Source organism: Podarcis cretensis (assembly GCF_951804945.1).
Source record: "Podarcis cretensis genome assembly, chromosome: 7".
Classification (NCBI taxonomy): Eukaryota; Metazoa; Chordata; class Lepidosauria; order Squamata; family Lacertidae; genus Podarcis; species Podarcis cretensis.
In genome coordinates, this window is record NC_137176.1 from 46,771,688 (window position 1) to 46,789,595 (window position 17,908).

Sequence of the window (17,908 nt, forward strand, 5' to 3'; positions counted from 1 at the left end):
TTAAGAACGGACCTCCAGAACGAATTAAGTGCGTAATTAGAGGTACCACTGTAGGGACATTGTATTCCATAATAACAATAATTTTATTATTATTTATACCCCACCCACCTGATCGGGTTACCCTAGCCACACTGGGCAGCTTCCAACATATATAAAAACATAATAAAACATTAAACTTTAAAAACTTCCCTATACAAGGCTGCCTTCAGGTGTCTTCTAAAGGTTATCTAGTTACTTATCTCCTTGGCTCAGGGGTCACAAAACTCCATACCCTCCAACAGTTCTCTGATGAAATTAGAAACATCCAAAGGAAAAGCAGGATATTCCAGGGTTACTGAGCTATATAGTCCAACCAGGGGGGATGGGGAGTGAGGAATGTTGCACATGTGAATAATATATGTACATGCCTCTCTGTAGGACTGACATTGCCTTCATATTGCTTGCTGTTTTCATAGCAAATGCTCTGGTTGACATCCAAACAATGTTAAGCCCATTTTAAGTCACATGATTTTAGTGGGAGACGGCTAATCATGTGAGCAATTCTCCCACTGGCATCAATGGACCTTAAAAGTGTTTAGTTTTGGCTGAATAGTGCTCATGGAATTCTTGTTCAGAAGTTGCAGCACACAAATTCTTTATGATGGTGATGGCAACTGGTAATTGACAGTGTATATTTTTACCATTCCACATTCACAGCCATGTCTAGAGAATAGTACTCAAATTAAAATGACTTTCCCTGTTTTAAATGCTGCATTAACAGTGCAGTCCTAATCTCCTGACCAGCCTTGTTGGGAATAGGTTGGTGAAGTTGTCCTTCTGATGGGCCATTCGGGATTGCTCTGCCCCATATCCATATCTGTGCTTAAAAATCCACTTTGGAGTTTAAAAGCCTTTGGTAAGATTGTGTTTTTGCAAGTCTCACCATTTAAACTGGCAGTTTAAAGGCTGTCAGCCCTAGGAGTTTAATTGTCTTGGCACATTTTTGTGGTTTGACATCCTGCTGTAACAAATCTGTGCTTTTCCTCAAAATGAACTATAGCAGTCGTGAAGTTCATAATGTTTGGTTAACATAGAATTCAGACACTGTGTGTGTGTGTGTCTTTTTAAAAATTCCCCCATGTTGTGGTTGAGTCTTTTTCTTCTGTCCTTTCAATTAAGATATGTTGTATTTAATCACAGTAGGGTATTGTTTGGTGGTTCCCTATAATTAATGGCTAAGGTTGCTGAAGTGTGTAATTAGGCTTTTTATCTATTCATTCTGTATCTCTGGCCTACACTGAGCAAGAGCAAAGTCATAAGCAAAATGACTGGGTTATAAAAAAAATAAGTGAGAGATTCTGGTCAAACTGGATAATGGGGTTTCTTCCATTCAGTGAAAAGGTTTGTGTACAGTACATACAACCAGAAGTATTTCCTTTTATGAAACTCTTCCAGAGAAAATAATGGCATCCTTTTGTGACACTTTATTATGTCATATATGGAAGAAAGGGGATGCGGGTGGCGCTGTGAGTTAAACCACAGAGCCTAGGGCTTGCCGATCAGAAGGTCGGAGGTTCAAATCCCCGTGATGGGGTGAGCTCCTGTTGCTCGGAACCTGCTCCTGCCAACCTAGCAGTTCGAAAGCACATCAAAGTGCAAGTAGATAAATAGATACCGCTCTGGCGGGAAGGTAAATGGTGTTTCCGTGTGCTGCTCTGGTTCACCAGAAGTGGCTTAGTCATGCTGGCCACATGACCCGGAAGCTGTACACCGGCTCCCTCGGCCAATAAAGTGAGATGAGCACTGCAACCCCAGAGTCGTCCATGACTGGACCTAATGGTCAGGGGTCCCTTTACCCTTTACCTTTTATGGAAGAAAGGATTAATGAAGGGATGCAGCAGTTGAATCAGTGGTTTTGCAAACGAGATCTTTCCTGCCCCTTCATATGTACAGAGCTTTAAGAAACTGGGCCAATGATTTTCAGAGGCACTGATGAAAAAGACAAATAAAAATCCTATTGAAATTCAGAGGCATGGATGCATTTATGCTTGTCTGAAAGACCAAATGTTAGCATATTTCATGAGGTTCCCACTGGCAACAGTTTTCCTGCCTCTTTGCACATATTTTTATTTTAGCTTTTATCTTTTCTTTTCTTTATTTATTTTATTCCTTTATAAATGAAAATCTTTCAATAAAATATCAGTTAATACCCCCCACCCTTTTTGGCCCTAATAGGGCTTTCAGAGCCAATAACATCCATTTTAAGCAGATGAAGACCGTCATAACTGCCCCCAAGCTCTTTGCCCACACACCCTGCGAAATGATAATCTGAAGATCAGAACCGGAGTTTACATTTGGGCCTTGTCTTGATAAATAATCCAGATATTCATTTCAACAGACTCTTTAGAGCTTTGTTGCTTTGCTTTATGTTAAATATAGGATATTATGTTTTCAGCTAAGATAGTAAAGCAAGGCTCATAGAAATAACTCAATGAGAGAGGCTAACATTCAAAAGAATGACACATGAAATGAAATTAAATATATTAAGGAGTCTGCCTCCTTGAAAAGCATCCCTCTCCTTCCTGAAAAGGGGCAAAACATGTTTTTTTTCTCTTCATTCTTGAGCAGTAAAACTGTTTATCTGCAGCTCCAAAAGAATCTGCAGATGGAGACCCCCCACATGAGAACAAAGTCCCCGGTCACTGGAATGTAATACTAGAAAAACAAATACTACAAAGGCTAGTAACAGGAGGATGTCTTTCTAGCTTGTTTTTGTGTGACCATCTTGGCTCCTGGAGAAAGGGGGTCCCCAAAACATGTGTACCAGCTGGATCCCTTTGTACTGAATTTCAGTCTGTTTAGCCAGATGTCTTCCCAACAGTGACGAAAAAACAGAGCTCTTATTCTAATAAGTCAGGAAACAGAAAAGTGTGTCAAGTGAAAGGAGGCCCATTGTCTCTCATCTGATATTTATTAAACCTTGTTTAAGTCAGCAATGAGAAATGTGCAACATCCGGAAGTGACCCCGACTCTCTGGTATGCTCAACCAGTGACAAAAGTCTGGGAGCAGCTCAACATTAAAGCCATGTGCTCAGATTGCATAACAGAGTGTGCAAACCATGGGATGATAATAACAAATGAAAATCTGATGCAGACTAAGCTCGGTTCTGCATGACTTAATGTATGACCTCTAAACAAAACAATGTATACAATACTAGTCTAACAAGATGTCAAAAAGCTCTTAAGAATAAGATGATTCTTGCACACTTCTTTTTTCATGCAGAAAAGTTTCTTTTAATATCAGTTAAAAGAAAAGCACCCTTGTTAAAAGAAAAGCACCTTTTATCACATATGATAAAAATGAATAGATCTGCTTTTTGAAATGCTGCAGTTTTGTTAGCTGTGTTCAAATGGCATTTAAAGCTAAGGTTTAGCATTGCAAGAATGAGCCTAGCCTTCCCTCGCCACCCCCAGATTTATCCAATGCTCCCTGCTGCAAGGAAGAGATCAGAAGGTCCCAAGTTACGTTTCAGATTAAATGCAGTTTAGAGTTGTCATCAGAGTCCTATAGTGTAGCTAACTTTAACTATGGTTAGTGAAAACAAGCTAGCTTCATAAAGTTCAATTTGAAGTTGCCTGGTTTTTAGTAATCATAATTAAAATTAACCACAGTTTGTTTGGATTTGGACGACATGACAAAGCTGTGGTTCATAAAAACAAAAAGCAAAGTGAAAGTTTCCAAACCCATCCTTACCACAGGGAAAAGGCGAGTGCACAAGTCCAGTAAGGAAGCTTGGCTCATTCTAAAGAATAGTGCAGCATTATGCTTGAACCCCACTGGCTTTCCACTAGCTTTCCACTAGTGCGAGGGTTCTTAAACTGTGGTCTGTGCACAACTGGTAGTCCATTAGTTTTGTTCAAGTGTTCCACATCATTTCTGTAGCTGAAGCGGAGTTGAAGATAGGAGGTGGCACACCTATCAGATTAAATATTCATTCTTATTTTTAGTTGCCTGTTATTTCCTTGAATTGGTAAGAAAACTAGAAGAAATAAAATACAGTTTTAAAATATCATACAGCATCTAATATAGAGCATTGTAATTGTTACAACAGGCAGGAAAATCATTATTTCGTCTGCCAAGACTCTCAGCAACTTCCAGTGGTCCCTAGGCAAGAAGGTTTTGGAGCCACTGCACTAGGGCCTTCATGGAGCAAAAATGGTTCCACAGTTCCGCTGTTTTTCTAATGGAAACCTCCAGAGAGCATCAGATCTTATTGAAAGTATCCTGGGAATGCTTACTGTCATGGTCCAGGACACAGACGTGAAAATTTAAAAGCTTAACAGAATAAAAATGTAAAACACCTGAAAAGCCTTCAGGGTGAAAAGGCCTAAACATGAAAAATGACATAGAGTTAGATGTAAAATCTTCATTTTCTTTTGCAGGCATTCAAGAAGGAACACAATGCACCAAGTGTAAAAGCAACTGGGCACTGAAGTTTTCCATCATATTGTTGTATATATTATGTGCCTTGTTAACAATAACAGTAGCCATTCTTGGATACAAAGGTATGTATCACATCTATAACAGCTGCCTTTTGAGTAGGAATCCAAGAAAAAGGGATGAAATGAAATATTTATAAATAAAAGGATTTTTCAGATTCAGTATGATATGATTTCAGAAAAGGCTAATCTGATATATAATTCAGTATTAGAATTGTTATTTTCAAAGACTTATTAATATACATTCATCCCGATCGATACATATTTACTTGTAAATAAGAGCCTATTTATGCAGTTGCAACATCCAGAAATTCTGTACATATAGCAGGCTATTAGGGAATGTGCACCATCTGTACATATAGCAGGCTATTAGGGAATGTGTACCATCTGGAGAAGGATCACAGAAATTAGGATTATATGCCACATGTTATTTCACATGTATGGTGAGCTGCACACAAACAGTCCTTGAAATCCTACCAAATACAGAATTTCCAGCCTTAGACTATGTTGATTACCAGGGAACTGACTTTCATGTAAGTGTGCTTTGGAAAAGGAATGTAAACTTTGGGAGAGAACAAAATTCTTTGTATGGAAGAGGTTAACATATATTCCATTGGGAACTCCATCCAGGTAAATCCATCTTTATCAACCTTCATGAGGATGGAGCCTTCATTCCCAAACAAATATATTGTAATGTAATTCCTGAAGATATTTTGTCCTAAGGAATTTTGTGATCGTGAAACTTCTAGTAGCAATTGGCTGGGCCACTGAGAGAATGAAATTGTCAACAATATTGAAGTGTGGGGGTTTTTTTAACCCCACACAATGTCAAATGTTTGGGGTGGATAAAAACTTTTAAACACTTGTTTTGTTCTTGGTGCCATTTCAGGATATTTGGCAACAGAGACAAGGCTTCCTATAGTGGAAGAATTGAAATGGGGGAGGTCAGGCTCTCTAATTAGTTTATGCCAACTCTGTTTAATGGTGTAGTCCTTTTGAATTATTGCTAAGATACTGTTTTTATTGTTCCAGTTGTAGAAAAAATGGACAATGTTACTGGAGGAATGGAAAATTCACATAAAAGATACGCTGAGAAACTCACAACAGTGGAGGGTGACCTGAAAAAATTGGGTAATTCATATGCAAACAAAAGCAGTATATTAATTATTGTTTAGTTTATTGACTGATCAGATTTCCCTGTCAGTTTGTTGTTGTTTAGTCATTTAGTTGTGTCCGACTCTTCGTGACCCCATGGACCAGAGCATGCCAGGCACTCCTGTCTTCCACTGCCTCCCGCAGTCTGGTCAAACTCATGCTGGTAGCTTCGAGAACTGATCAGATTTCCTTGTCAGTTAATTAGTACTTAAACCCTATTCAAGAGCAGTGGTGTTGGTTTTTCAATGGAGAAACCTATATTGTTGGAACTATTCCCAGAAGGGAGGAAATATTTTGTGCCTAATCTCTTGCAGAAACCCAACTTGTCCCACACATAGGGATGGAGGAGAAATCAAATTCAGTTCATATTTAAAGATGAACCTTACCCAGTTTGCACTTTCCAAAAGAATTCACAAACTGAAACGTAGCCTTCCTTCAAAGTTTGCACTTCTAAGAATTTTGCAATGCCGTTCTGCAGGCAATGCCGTTCTCCATGAGATTAATTCATATGTACTCTAGTGAAAATTAGGACCTCTTATGGCACCAGGGGCACTTAAGTGCACCATTGCGTTTTATGTTAAACAAAAAGGAACTATCAGGTTATGTTGTCTTATAGGAAAAGGAGCCGTTATTCTGTTCTTCTAGAGTTAAAAATCAGCCATATGCCAAAATATTTTTGGTTTGTTTCATCCATTGAATTAACAAAGAAGCAAACTCTATTAAAGCAAAGTTCCTCTGCTAAATAATAAGCTACAAAATCACCCCTGAATTATTATTTTTTTGCGCTCCTTTTTTTTTTTTTTTTTTTTAGATTACCAAGTGGCAGAGAAAGCTGTGAGCACCAACACAGAGCTTTCAAGCTTCAAGGCTGACATTCTGGCCCTCCGCCAACAGCTTCATGAGATTTCAGAGAAAACAGCAAAGAACAAAGATACACTGGAGAAGTTGCAGGAGTCTGGGAACATGTTAGATGAGCGGCAGAGCCAAATGAAAGGTGTTTTGGATAGCAACTCTTTCATGATTTTAAGTGTCAACAAAACTCTCCAAGCTTACAATGGCTACATCAACGACCTTCAGAAAGACACGAGTAACATTCAGACAAGTTTGCAAAGTCAAATGCACTCACATAACATAGTCATCATGAATCTGAACAATCTCAATCAGACCCAAGTTCAGCAAAGAGATCTTATTAGTGCTTTGCAGAGATCTGTGGATGATACAAGTCAAGCTATCCAAAGGATCAAAAGCGACTTTCAAAACCTTCAGCAGGTTGCCCTCCAAGCACGGAAGGACACAGACTGGCTCAAAGAGAAAGTGCAGAATTTGCAGACATTAGCAGCCAATAACTCAGCTTTGGCCAAAGCTAATAATGATACACTTGAGGATATGAGCAGTCAGCTTAGCTCATTCAGTGGACAGATGGAGAACATCACTACTATTGCACAAGCCAATGAACAAAGTTTGAAGGAGCTCCAAGAACACCATAAAGAATATGAAAATGGAACATCTGCCAAGTTTAGGCAGCAAGAAGACCGATTTCAAAACTTTGAGAAAGATATTGTCAACATCATTAGTAATATTAGCTACACGGCTCATCACTTGCGGACACTAACTAGTAACCTCAACGATGTCCGGACAACATGCACAGATACTCTTAGTAAACATACAGACGAGCTGACTTTTATGAACAACACATTAGCTAATATTCGCCTCGATGCAACTGCTCTCAGGATACAACAGGACGTGATGAGGACAAGATTAGATATTGAAGTATCCAATTTATCTGTAGTAATGGAAGAAATGAAGTTGGTAGATTCTAAACATGGCCAGCTCATTAAGAATTTCACAATACTACAAGGTGAGAAATGTCTCAGATAATCCACTGTACATAGTGCCAAGATACTGACTAGTAATGTTTGTTTTTCCCTGCAATGTTAATATCATCATAAATCATGGCCATGGGTGCTAGTGCAAGTGGGTAGTATGGCTCACTCAGCCAAGGCTGTACAATTACTGTTGTGCCAGAAACCACAATATTTCTTTGCCCCTCTGTGCATTGCTTAGGAAGCACTTGTTCTTTGTGGTACTACATCTTGAACTTTCCAATTTGGTGCTATCTGAATTTCTGGGACTGAACTACTGAAGGGTCCTTACTTTTCCTTAACACTAACTTGGCCAATGGTTCTGAACCTAAATATTCTGTAGTATGGCTGCATGTGCTTCTTTGATAGCCTACGGTGTTCTAAATTGTACTTGCCTTTTGACTATGAACCACCACCTTGATTAACTTGGCTACAGAATGAATACATGGTGTCTGTTTCATAGAGTGCATAAATGCCTTCTTATAAAAGACAGTTTCTGCTTTCTGCATGTCTGCCTGTGTTCTCTGCAAGTTTGCTGTTGGTCTGAGTAGCCGAAAAGGAAATAGTGCTACATATGCATGAAAATGGCTGTATATTTTATGCCCAATCTGTTAAATTTGACATAAAATGTCAAAGAGAGGTCAAATCTGTGAGATAGGCCGTAAAACTTTAATCACTGGGGATTCAAAGCATTTTTATTTTTGAGGTGATTTTTAACTCAGTATATTTCTGTGTTAGGGAATGAAATAGTAAATGTTATGCCCTCTCCTCTAAGTGGTTAGTTAAAGATAATTACTCAGTTAAACGCTCTTCAAGTTCTACTGTAGGATTTCAAAAAGTTGGAAGATGTGCAATGCCAAGAAATACCAAGAAACACAAACAAAATCCCAAATGATATGGGATGTCGGTACTTGGGGGCAGGGGGTGATTAATGCTAAATGAACATGTTCTGAACAAAGTCAAATACAAAGTCGATGAAAAGCAGCAGAAGGGAAAGTTGGGCATTACTGACTGCCAAAACATGCATAAAGGACATTGGAAAAAAAGTTAATACTTTTATAATGTAGAACTACTTTTCATGTTAAATGCAGGAATTAAAGGCACCTATTGGTATGTGGCACTAGATGAGATATAGCATATATATATGTGCTATTGTGGTGGATTTTGAAGCACAATTATGTGGAAGCCCACAGTTTCAAGTATTTCAAAATTTAATATAAATTGTGGATTAGTTTCCACTCACAGAAATAAATGTAAGAAGAAATAAGTATTTTCATCAATTAATGTTGACCAGTTGATCTTGACCTTCCTAACTTAATTTGCAGCTTAAATTACCTATCCTCTTGCATTTGCCTGTAATTGAAATTTTGTACCATCTCAATCAAATCAGTGGCTTTTCTCTATAGGAATTAATTTTTAATACATAATCTAGTAGGTAAAGGAGTGTTTCAGCCCTGAAATACCAATTCCTACTTAGGTGGAAATGAATGAAAAATATTAGTTGCACTGTCCCCAAACAATTCAGTTTTAGCAAAAACAGTAACAGGTAGTTAGTTAATGCTGTGTTCAGAACATTCTGAAATAGCCACTAAAATAAGTTTTTTGCTGGTTTTCATTTGTTCTGATTATCAAGAATTTGATAGGTATCGACTATGTGTCCATTTGTTAACTCAGGCATACCTCCTGATATGCAGTATGTGTGCTATTATACCATAGGCAGACCTTAAACACAAAAAAATATGGCCCAAAGCTAACCAAGTTTTATCCTCCTTCTTTAGTAATGGAACTGGGGATCATCAGGACTGACAAAAGGAAGTACATCTTCACACGGCATAGAATTAGAGAATTCATTGCTACATAATGTACTCAAAGGAAACCAACTTAGATGGCTTCAAAGGGGGATTAGACAAATCCATTGAGGATGAGACTATTTAATGGCTCCTAGTCATGATGGCTATATGCTACCTCCAGTATCAGAGGCAATCTGTCTCTGAATACCAGTTCCTGGGAATCATGTCCCAGGCCGCTGTGAGAACAGGACACTAGACTAGACAGGCCTTTGGTCTTACCAGCAGGGCTTTTCTTATGCTCCTAAACCTGTTCCAGTCTCTTTGCCCACATACATATACACAGTCCTTGGTACTGTGATACAGCAATCCAGTGTTTTTACTGTAATTTAATTTTAATATATTGAACTGCCATATTAACTTTCCCCTCATGTTCAAATTATTTCAGGACCTCCAGGCCCGAGAGGTCCCAAGGGGGACCGAGGGCCCCAAGGTCCTACCGGCCTTACTGGGCCCAAAGGACAAAAAGGAGAAAAAGGTGAACCAGGACCACCAGGACCTCAAGGTGAAAAGGGACCGATTGGACCAGCCGGACCACCGGGTGAAAAAGGCGGGAAAGGTTCCAGAGGTTCACCTGGATCCAAAGGCCAGCGAGGTTCAACGGGGAAGACTGGTCTGCCAGGACCTAGTGGAGAACCAGGACTACCTGGACCACCTGGCAAAGATGGCCCCCCTGGCCCACAGGGCCCCCCTGGACCTCAAGGTCTACAAGGAATTGTTGGGGAGCCAGGAATACCTGGTCCACGTGGGCTGCCTGGTCTGCCCGGTGCACCTGGAATGCGTGGACTGCAGGGCCAACCTGGACCTCCTGGCCCACCAGGTCCAGGAATACCGGTGGCACTACAAAGCGAGGCTAATGGTAAGCTCTTTGCTCACATACATCTCTACCAGTCTGTCTGTGTCTCAAAGTGACTTATAGTCAAATTGTATCTGATTTGCCCTTTATACTTGTCAGAAAATAGATTTAAAGGCCGGATTGTTAGAAAGATATGACTGCAGCTCTATGAATGGAAATGCCATTCAAGTTATAGTCTGGAGTCGGTATTGTTTGTCAAATTGATTGGATCCTAAATTGTGGAATGTCACTGTACTACAATGCAGTGGTGTCCAGACATTTAGGAACTGATCACATCTATTCAGGTATTTATGGGGGCCCAATTTCCTATCGCTCACTGGCTGAACAAAAGTGTTCCATGTTTCAGGTTGTCCTGTTTACTGGAAGAATTTTTCGGGCAATTGTTACTACTTTTCATCGGAAAGAGCCATTTTTGAAGACGCAAAGGCTTTCTGTGAAGAAAAATCATCACATTTGGTTTTTATAAACAGTAAAGAGGAGCAGGTATAACCCGCATCTGATACTCTGACAACTAGAGGTGGAACCTCAGCAACATGGATATCAAAATATTGGTGGGGGACAGCAGGGGTTATTACATAGCTCAGTTTTCCAACAGTTCCAACTCCAAACTCAGTAAGGGCCTATTTGCACAAAAGAGCGACGCAGGGAATTTCATGGCTGTTGCTGATAAAGAGTACTAGTAACTTCCTTAAAAAGTGCCGACAATGTTTATTTTTAAGGCCAAGCTACATGGAGCTGTGCTTCATCTCCTGAATTTTTCTTTTACTGAATTAATTAGACATTGCCAATTGTTGAAAACAGCATCAGTGAGTGAGGAAGTATCACTCTTTCCCGTCATACTATTTTCCCCAGTCAAAATTCTGCCCTATCCATGGCATTATTTGACCCACAGGGGAAAATAATACCTTTTGCTTTCTAGACAGTTGTCAGTGTGACACCTGTGTGATATGCACCCAAAGATCCTCTCTGGTGCCCACACAGTGCTGCTCCCCCAAAACCTCCCACCTTTGAAATTAGGCTTGAAAAGATAATTCTTTTGTAGCTAATTGAAGGCTTTTTATCCAGCCTAACTGCTGGTGAAGGGGAGAGCAGGTATTCACGTGTGTGTGTGTGTGTGTGTGTGCCTGCATGCGAGCATGGTTGCAGTGTGTGCATGGTGCTCACAATAGTTCATCCAGTTTGCAAATGTGCCCATGGGCACAAAAAAGTTGGCGACCCCTCTACTAGCTTGACTGAGGGTGTGGAGGTTGATGTTGATTGGAAAAACAGCACCAAGAAAATGTGTTGAACATGCCCTACCCTTTCCCTCCTACTGCTTTTTACCAACTGGCAGACCTCTTCCTCATGGCTATAGTTCACTAAAAAGAAACAGAGGAGAGGTGGGAATCACCCATGGATCTCGCAAGACATGTAGCTCGACTCTATAAGGGTGCTTGCTAATAGGTAATTGTCTGAAGCAAAAGTGGTCACTGTTTAATTAATATTTATGATAACTATACTTTGATAATTAATAGGTTATAAGCAATGGAACTCAAAACCACAAGTAGTCAACTTAGAATAAAAGGGACTCGGGGGACTTTTATGCCCAAAGACTTTACATGTTTTGAGATATGGAATAACGCAACCAGTACTTTCTTCTGTACACAGCAATGGCTAAAAAAACAGGTTGTTGCAAAAGGCAGCTTCTGGATTGGCCTCACGGACTCAGTGAAAGAAGATGAATGGCGATGGCTGGATGGAACCTTACCAGAATATATGTACGTGTAGGAAGGATATCAATTGTTCTTTGCTTTTGCTACTGTTCTTGCTATTGGATTTTTTATTTGTCACCATGCAGACAGGATGCTGCAGATGGGAAAGATTGCTGCAACCCTCTGAAGAAATGCTTTGCCATGAAATGTTGTTATCTTTTGCTCTTCTATACTCAGGCTTTCTCTCTGTTGTATTCACAAGGTTTTATTTTCTTGCCAAAAAAGAAGATGGATCATTGAGTAAAAGAATCATAGAACTATAATAAGCCAAGTTTGTTATGGAATTTTATTGCAAACTGGGGATAGAGTAATCACATATATTTTTTTTCTTGGACTCATCCTTCATTTTTTAATAATTTGTATTACAACTGCCCATAAAGAGAGGCCATCATGTTACAGGAAAATATTCTCTCTTATTTTCATTGAAACTTACTAGAAAATCAAACTGAGCAAGCTCCTTTTAAACTGTAATCAGGGTGTTCAATGTTTCATTTAGGGCCAATGTTGGACCACAGAAACTGAAATCTGTTGTTCCCACCAAGTGAATTAATGCCTGTTTCCTTCAGTCACAAGCTGTCTAACATTTGGCACTTTGTTAAGGATGTAACACAAAATTGGCTAGTGCTGTCGTATCTTGATGAAACCCCCAGTTACGTAACTGAAATCACCTTCCTAAAACAAGCATAACTCAACATGAAGTTAAATCTTTGAATTCTCAGTGTTCTAGATCTTTGAAGATTTAGTATTCAATCTTTGAGAGCAAATGGCTATGTGAAGTCAACAAAGGTGCTACCTCTAAATTCACATTATGTCTCTCTCAACGCATCCTGAGCCCTTCGTATCTTTCTATGAATCCTATGTGTATATAAATATTAGAACATAGTATCCTTCCACTTCTCTTTAACCCCGTCAGGTTAGCAGGCTTTTTATTGAATTTTCAAAAAAGAAGCAAAAACAGTCAAATAATACAAGCTAAATTAGAATAAATCAAGTCCAGACCAAATCAGTGGTTAGACATCCAAGCAAATAGATTTGTATGAATAGCCTATATATTAGGGAACTTCCTATCTTTATTGTGTTTATGGAAAGTCACCTTCTCATCTGCTGCCAGTTGAGTCATGTCCTCTGTCCACAGTATGATGGGGAGGGGGGCAGGTGGAACAGACTGCTGCTTCCAGTATTGAAGCATTAGACATTTATCCACAATGAGTGCCTTTAGAAGCAGTTAAATTATCCTTCAATAGAATATTAACATCTATAAATCAGTGAGCTATGCTTGAGGTGTGCCATATCTGGATAGAAGGGCAGAGGAAAGTATATTTTAGTTTATAAATTATAAATATGCTGTGCTTGATTCTAATACAAAGGGCTCACATTTCTGAGAATCTGCCATAGTATGTGGGGATAAAGTATATAGGGCTGTATAGTGGGAGTTTGCTTGCATATTGCATGGGAGGTAAGGAAGTGGACATGATAATACAGCCCAAGTCACATAAAAACAAAATATGAAATAAGTTTAAATATGAGAGGTTTGAAACTGTACCTAACTTGCAGGTTCACAGGCAGAAAGCCAGGCAGGCAGAGCTGCTCCTACTTTGTATTGAGCCACAGATTGAAACTCTCTTCATTTTTAGTATAGAGTGCAATTTAGGGAAGTACACTTGCTGTTTATCATCTGAAATCTGGGAGGGTCTGATTTTATCTGAATCCAAATTTCCATTTTATTTCTCTCTCTTTCAAACACAGAAGGCATAGACACATGTGACTTTATGCAGCACCTCGGGACTTTTTCCAATGTTTATCTTATGTTGTATTTTGCATGTTCCTTTGTGATCTAAACACCAACAGTCACTTCAGCTAAATGTAATTGTTTTTTTCTAGAAAACTTGGTGCCTTCCCAAAATGTTACTCAGACTCCATGAGCTGGTCAAGCATGTTCTTGAATCCTTATATTATTTAGCTTTGGGTGCTGTGCCATCCACTTCAGCCAGCAACCACAGCCCTGCACTTAATAAGCTGTTTCTTCAACACAGATGATCCTTTAAAATCCTGAGATTGGCAGCACATTCCATTTAATAAATCAAATGATTTGGGGCCCATCATGTAAAATTTTCAGTGGAATACTAACTTACTCTGTAAAGGCTAAAGGACTTTAAAAATTGTTAGGATTTTTTGTTCATTTCCAATCTGAAATGTAATTTGCTACGCAAACAGTATATTTTTCTTCCAAAGGTGCAACAGAGGGTTGAAGAAACATATGCAGAAAAGCAATCTTTGCCAAAGTGTTGGCTGGTTAACTGTGAATATGCCTTGGGTTTATGGTATTTTAAAACTCTTATTTTCTGCTTCTTTCCGTGTATTGGTGAACAAGAAACTACCAGTTTGCTTTGATTTGGGGATGCATATGCAAATCCAGCAGGAAGACATCCTTATGTCACAGTAGCTTATCTGCAGCTGCAGAGGAAGCAGCTAAATGCTGCCCCATGACTACTCCACCCCCTTCTTATGCATACTTGTCCATCCCCAAATCAGAACAAAGTTCATTGGACTAATTTTAGGTCTCTGAGCTTCGGCAGCTTGTTGAATTGATTCTCTTCTCTACAGCCCAGATGTTTTCCATTTCCAGGAAGAGTCATGCATTGTTTGTTATAAGGAGTATGTTTTCTGCTCAGAACAGACTGTCGTTATTTTGTTTTTGTTTTTCTTATTCTCATCTGTCCCAGTATCACATGATGGTTTGCTATTTGTTTTGCGGAATGATCTATTTTCTGTTTTGTTGAAAGAAACTGGAGCGCTGGACAACCCGATAACTGGAAACATGGCCATGGACCTGGGGAAGATTGTGCTGGGTTAATCCATGCTGGGCTTTGGAACGACTTTCACTGTGAAGATGTTAACAGTTTTATTTGTGAGCAGGAGATGGACAAAGGTATGCTAGAACCTTGACTAGGATCAATTCTCATTTGCTACAAGGGCCAAACCCCAATCCAAGTTTAAACAGTTGGAAAAAGAGGGGACCCAGTCCTCTATGCATATGACTAGTTGGTTGGAAGCATTAGAAGAGGATTGCAGTTCAACCCAGGCATGTACAGATCAAAGCTTATTTCTAGTTCAGTTTCTATTGTTCAAGCCATTGAGGTTTTAAGGTGCTGGCAGGAATCCAGAGACTGTACAGCCCCTCTAGTCCCCCTCCCACACTTTGGAAATGTGAGCTCCATGTATTTTGCACAGTTCGTGTCCAAAAATATACCCACCTCTTCACGAAGCAAAATCTATACAATAGATTTCTCTTTTCAAGTTACCACGTAAGGACACCTTGTTGCATGTTCAGGATTCAGAAATACAAGTATAGCTTTAGCCACAACAACCTGGGGTATATTACCGTCCACAAGATTCAGTTTCAATACCAGAAGACACAGATTCAGGATATAGTGCTTTGAAGGCTGTTCAGTTCAGTCCAAATCCCAGTACAGTAAACTGAATTGTATTTCCCATTCACTATTATTGAAAAATTTAAAAATAGTTGTAACTTTTGGAAAGAATTAGATGAAATTTTCAGACATAATAGTTTGCTTTGTAGAAAAAACAAATGTTAATTTTTTTGTAACTTTTGGGCAGAATTTGATCAAATTTGCATGCCATTAGCCTCTTCTGAGGTGATGAATTCTGTTCTTAGCCTATTGTTTTTTTAAAAAAACAGATGTTATGTTTATAGCACTTTAATGCATTGTTTTTCCTTTCCTGCTTTAGCTGAAGATCTGGGATTGTAATAGGCTGTGAACCTTATAAGAGACACAAATGAGTGAGATTTCCTGAATGATGAAGTATCCTCTGGGACAGAACCATCACCCAACCAAAAGGGGGAGCACTGAGAACATTGATGAAAAATATTCATCAGCACAATTCGTCCGCCTTATCTTCTAATTTTTCAGGGGTTTTACAAGGTTGCACAAACGCGTCAATTGGAAATACAATTGGACTAAACCAGCTATAGATCCTCTTCAACCACAAAACATACAGATGCTGAAGATTTATAAAACAATGGACTATGCCAAGATGACTACAAATCATGATTTTTCCACAGGAAGAAAAAAAGATACAAACCTACTGTGTAAACACAATAGCCACTTGCTAAAATCCCAAATACTGGCAAATTATATAAATATACATTTATAAATATATATAAATTTTATATATAAATATATATAGGCCAATTCTGATCAGTAATATAGAATATACTTTTAAAATTTTTGTATTTTTGTACAAAATATTTGCTTACTACAATGGTCTTTTTAACTGCCTTTTTATATAAATATAGTACACAGAAGCCAAAGAAAATAGCAGTGATACTACTTATAATTCACTAGAAATGATTGTCAGGTATAAGTCTCATCAGTTTAAAACACAGTTTTGTTTTATGGATAAATATATATGCCAGATAAATTACCCTAGTTTAATAACTTTTGAAGTTGACTGTAGGTGGCATTTGCCGTATTTTAGCAGTCATCACCATCTGGTGCCTTTCGCATGTTTGGGGGCATAGCAGTGCTGGCTGGGACTGATGGGGATTCTAGTGCAAAACATCTGGAATCCACCGCATTGGCTAAGCCCAGCATAGAGCAAGTTGTGATCCCAAAGATAGATATGATGCGGTTGTCTAATACCATTTTTCTGATTTGGTTCCATTTCATGTGATGGAATGACTGCAAGATATGCAGAGTAAACCATGTACAGATGGGAGCCTAACAACTGCTACAATGCTGTCTTCAAAGAAGTGGTGTCACCAATGAGTGCAGAGGCCAGAACTCAGTAGCGGAGCAGATTCTTTGCATGCAGAAGACCTCAGGCTTAGTCTCTAGTATTTCCAATTCAAAGGATCAGTAGATAGTGATGGGGATGACCTCTGCTAAAGACCTTGGACAACTACTTATACTGGGCCAGATGGACAAATAGTCTCAACTGTTTTAAGGCAGATTCCTACATTCCTGTTATCTCCTTCCTATCTAGAAGGTTTGTGTTGCCAAGAACTCAACTGTAATACGGACAAATGGAAACGTAAAGCCAAACTAGACACTTCATGCAGTTCAATGTGTGTAACTTGTCCTCAATGTCTTTTTGGTTGGTTGGTTGGTTGGTTGGTTGGTTGGTTGGCTTACCCCAAAAATATTTGAGAGGAGCTAATGGGCAATGGAAAAACAGTACCCTTTCCTTTTTAGCCATGTTTCCGCTCCAATCAGTTCCTCCAAGCTGCACCTCTTTTCTCGGCAGGGAAGAATGGCGTCTTACGGGATAGATTAAGTGCTTTCCCAGTGCTGCTCCTCTGCTACTTGACAACCATTCCAAAAAGGGTTTGAGTGCTGTTGTTTTTTAAAGACACTGAAGAGAACTTACATGCATCTGCTTCTAGTTTGGTCCTCAGCTGGCACAAATACTGGCATTAAGACTTCCTGTGCAAGCATAATGTTCAGGAATGAATTTTGCTTCAAGTAAATTTTGTGCTCAAAATAAATGACATGTCGCACATTTTGACCTTCATGAGAGTTACGTGAGGTTTATGCATGGATGGCACCATCCAACTGTTTGTGTGTGTTTAGATTTGCTAGGAATGGCTTGTGATTACTTCTGTTGAAAGTTCACAGCACCTAAAAGGGATTCCTTTAGTCATGCAGCAAGCAAACTGATCATGTGCAGAAGCAAATGCAGACCACAAGTTTGACATCATATCTAGACAAAGGAGGAGGACAGAAGACATGGCTCGTTCCAGAAGGAGTCTCTAGCCAGAATAAGTCTCCAACCATTCCTTGTCATGGTCCTTTTTCCATTCATTTGGGAAGCTATTACATTCTGCACTCTGTAATCATGCCAACCAAGATAAACAATGAAAAACAATGTGTAACTGTGAAACCAGAATACCAGAATGCTTTGGCTTCTTTACACAAACAATTCAATATTCATGGC

General features: G+C 39.2%; 1 protein-coding gene across 2 annotated transcripts in view; it reads left to right on the top strand.

Moving 5' to 3' along the window:
• The window catches only part of COLEC12 (collectin subfamily member 12), a 79,406-nt gene extending 61,923 nt beyond the window's left edge, over positions 1-17,483 (top strand). Inside the window, exons 3-10 of one of the 2 annotated variants that reach the window (XM_079982688.1) lie at positions 4,423-4,545; positions 5,512-5,610; positions 6,446-7,492; positions 9,732-10,202; positions 10,546-10,682; positions 11,847-11,956; positions 14,734-14,879; positions 15,701-17,483. In XM_079982688.1, coding sequence (XP_079838814.1) covers positions 4,423-4,545; positions 5,512-5,610; positions 6,446-7,492; positions 9,732-10,202; positions 10,546-10,682; positions 11,847-11,956; positions 14,734-14,879; positions 15,701-15,720 — 2,153 coding nt within the window. In that variant the 3' untranslated portion in view covers positions 15,721-17,483. The remainder of the gene's footprint in view (positions 1-4,422; positions 4,546-5,511; positions 5,611-6,445; positions 7,493-9,731; positions 10,203-10,545; positions 10,683-11,846; positions 11,957-14,733; positions 14,880-15,700) is intronic. The other variant, XR_013840417.1, reaches the window with a different exon arrangement.
• The last annotated feature ends 425 nt before the right edge of the window (positions 17,484-17,908 follow it).